Consider the following 2,599-nt stretch of genomic DNA (forward strand, 5'->3'; position numbering starts at 1 on the left):
CTGTTTCCCATCTACCCCCTGATCTGCCTGTGTGGCGCCGTGGCTCTTTCCTCTCTCCAGGTAACACAGTGAGAGCAAAGCAAATATCCAACACATACAAACCGTGTAATTGTATCCGAACGAGAAGGTTCTAATCGGGATGGTTGTTTGTTTCTCTTCAGAAATGCTACCACTTCATGTTCCAGCGCTATCGTTTGGAGCACTACACCATCTCCTCCAACTGGCTGGCTCTTGCTTCCGTTCTTCTCTTTGGTGTGCTGTCTCTGTCCCGTTCGGTGGCTCTCTTCCGAGGTGATTTAGCAAACGTTTGCTTTACTTTCACTGCGATCGCTAATGGGATACAAACTGTATATATTGTATTGTAGCTCCGTTTCTTCTCAGCCTCATGGTTGTGATATACCTATAGGGTATCACGCTCCCCTGGATCTGTATCCCGAGTTCCACCGTATCGCCAAAGACCCTTCGATTCACGCGGTACCTGAGGGCCGGCCGGTGAGCGTGTGTGTTGGGAAAGAGTGGCATCGCTTCCCCAGCAGCTTCCTCCTGCCCAACAAGTGAGTACAACTAGTGATGTTGGAGTAACATGAACATTACTTTACAATCCATAAACTTTGTCTTGGCTCCGGTTTTGTGCTCTAGCTGGCAGCTCCAATTCATCCAGTCAGAGTTCAGGGGTCAGCTGCCGAAGCCCTTCGCCTCAGGCCCGGATGCTACACGTCTAATCCCGACGGATATGAACGACCAGAATCTGGAGGAGCCGTCTAGATACGTGAGTTTTTCACTGGAGATAGAAAATTTAAGTTGTTAAAACCTAGGGAAAGATTGTAACAAGTTGGAGTCAGGCTTAATCCAGCTCCTCCTACCTAAATGGAGACTAAATCCAGGGGGTGGTGACATCTTGGTGTCTTTCAGGCTGAAAATGTGGGTTGAACCATCATGCGGTGTCTCGTGAGGGTTAGGCTTAGTTAGTTTCAGCTTCACCCCGTGGATTGTAGCAAGGACAAGGTCAAAATGTTGAAAGTTTTATGCATTCAACATTTCATTTCCATTCCAATTTTCCTCTTTCTACTGCAGGTGGATTTGAAGCACTGCCACTATCTGGTGGACCTGGCCACAGACAACGAAACTCCACGAGAGCCGAACTACGCCGCTAACAAAGACGAGTGGAGCATTATCACAGAAAAACCCTTCCTAGATGCATCAAAGTAAGCCTTTTAATATTGTGTGTGTGAGAGGGTGTGATGAAGGGTAGAAAGAGTCTGTTTTAGCGAATGTGGTGTTTATTTGAATCAAAATGAACGGTCCGAATCGTTTACATTTAAAATAGTCGTAAAAGTAGTTGTTTCCATGTCTGTTGACGTCCACACTGAAGACCGACACTGGAGTCTCCTTAACTGTTAAATAAAAGTCCCAATGAATTAACTGTTTACTATAGAAACAATAATATAAAAGAACAAGAAAATGAATATACTGTAAACAAATGATTCGGCACTCTGACCTATCAGACGTGACGATTTAGCAGTCATATAGATGTACTGTAAAATAAACATATGTCTCCACATCAGCCAAACTTCTGGAGTGCAGCTCTGTTTGTAGTGTTTTGTACTAATTCTGTACAACCACATGCACCATATCTCGTTAAAATACCGTCACCGGTGTGTTAGATTAAGCTTGAAATTAAATCCTTCATAAGTGATTAACGCACCGTTTGACATTGAAGCCTGCATTGAATTCACTTGTCCTATAGGGGGCGCCAAAGTCTAGAATAAAAAATGTAATGAAAATGACTGACCTCAACCCTCACTTTTGGGGAATGTGTAAAAGCAAAAAATAAATAAATAAAAAAATCCTAAAGCTCCAAAAGAAAATTGAACTGTTAATTCATCTTTTCTTCTGTAGGTCATCCAGGTTCTACAGGGCGTTCTTTGTTCCTTTCCTGTCAGACCAGTACACTAGTTACAGCAGATACGTCATCCTGAAACCCCGGCGAGCGAAACACAGCAGGAGACGAACGCAGCCCTGATGCCTCATCTAGCTTCCCCCTCATCATTACATTCCTTTATTTGCTTCAAACCTCTTCCTTTTTATTTGCTTGATAAATAACCTCCCTCTGTTTCGTGCGTGTGTGTGTGTGTGTGTGCGTGCGTTCACGTGATATCAGCATGAAGTCGTTAGTCATTTTGCACACTGATCATCTCCTATCATTCCATATGACGTCCTTTTCATGACCGATCCCTCCGTGTTCCTTCAAAAACACACACCACCTGCTGTAACTTTCAGAGCAGAGGATCCTTTGCTCAACAGCGCCTTTAAGGATCTTTGGTTATTTCCCATGTGCACGTCTACATAGTCTCGTCCTGGTCTAGGACAATGAACTAAACTGAACTCGTCCCAGGTCTTGGGTAACCTACACAGATGGTGCAGAGTGTACGTACACGGACTTGTGTGTCCTGTCTCTAATCCAGCAGACCAAGAAACAGCAGCCCGATGGTCCTCTGATTGCTCTGATGTCTGTGTCCGTGATGTCATGTCTCGTCCTGGAAAAGAGTCATTTCAGTGTTCAGTGTGTGATGGAGTCAAATAAAGAACATCTTGTTGA

At 44.3% G+C, this 2,599-nt stretch overlaps 1 protein-coding gene across 1 annotated transcript in view; it reads left to right on the forward strand.

The window, feature by feature from the left end:
* The window catches only part of alg9 (ALG9 alpha-1,2-mannosyltransferase), a 9,605-nt gene extending 7,006 nt beyond the window's left edge, over positions 1-2,599 (forward strand). The window contains exons 10-15 of the mRNA XM_060863540.1: positions 1-60; positions 162-291; positions 407-554; positions 640-769; positions 1,075-1,205; positions 1,900-2,599. The exon at positions 1-60 is cut by the window's left edge and continues 95 nt beyond it. Of these exons, the coding sequence (XP_060719523.1) occupies positions 1-60; positions 162-291; positions 407-554; positions 640-769; positions 1,075-1,205; positions 1,900-2,023 (723 nt within the window). The 3' untranslated portion in view covers positions 2,024-2,599. The remainder of the gene's footprint in view (positions 61-161; positions 292-406; positions 555-639; positions 770-1,074; positions 1,206-1,899) is intronic.

Source organism: Tachysurus vachellii, chromosome 26 (genome assembly GCF_030014155.1).
Source record: "Tachysurus vachellii isolate PV-2020 chromosome 26, HZAU_Pvac_v1, whole genome shotgun sequence".
In the NCBI taxonomy this organism is placed as follows: Eukaryota; Metazoa; Chordata; class Actinopteri; order Siluriformes; family Bagridae; genus Tachysurus; species Tachysurus vachellii.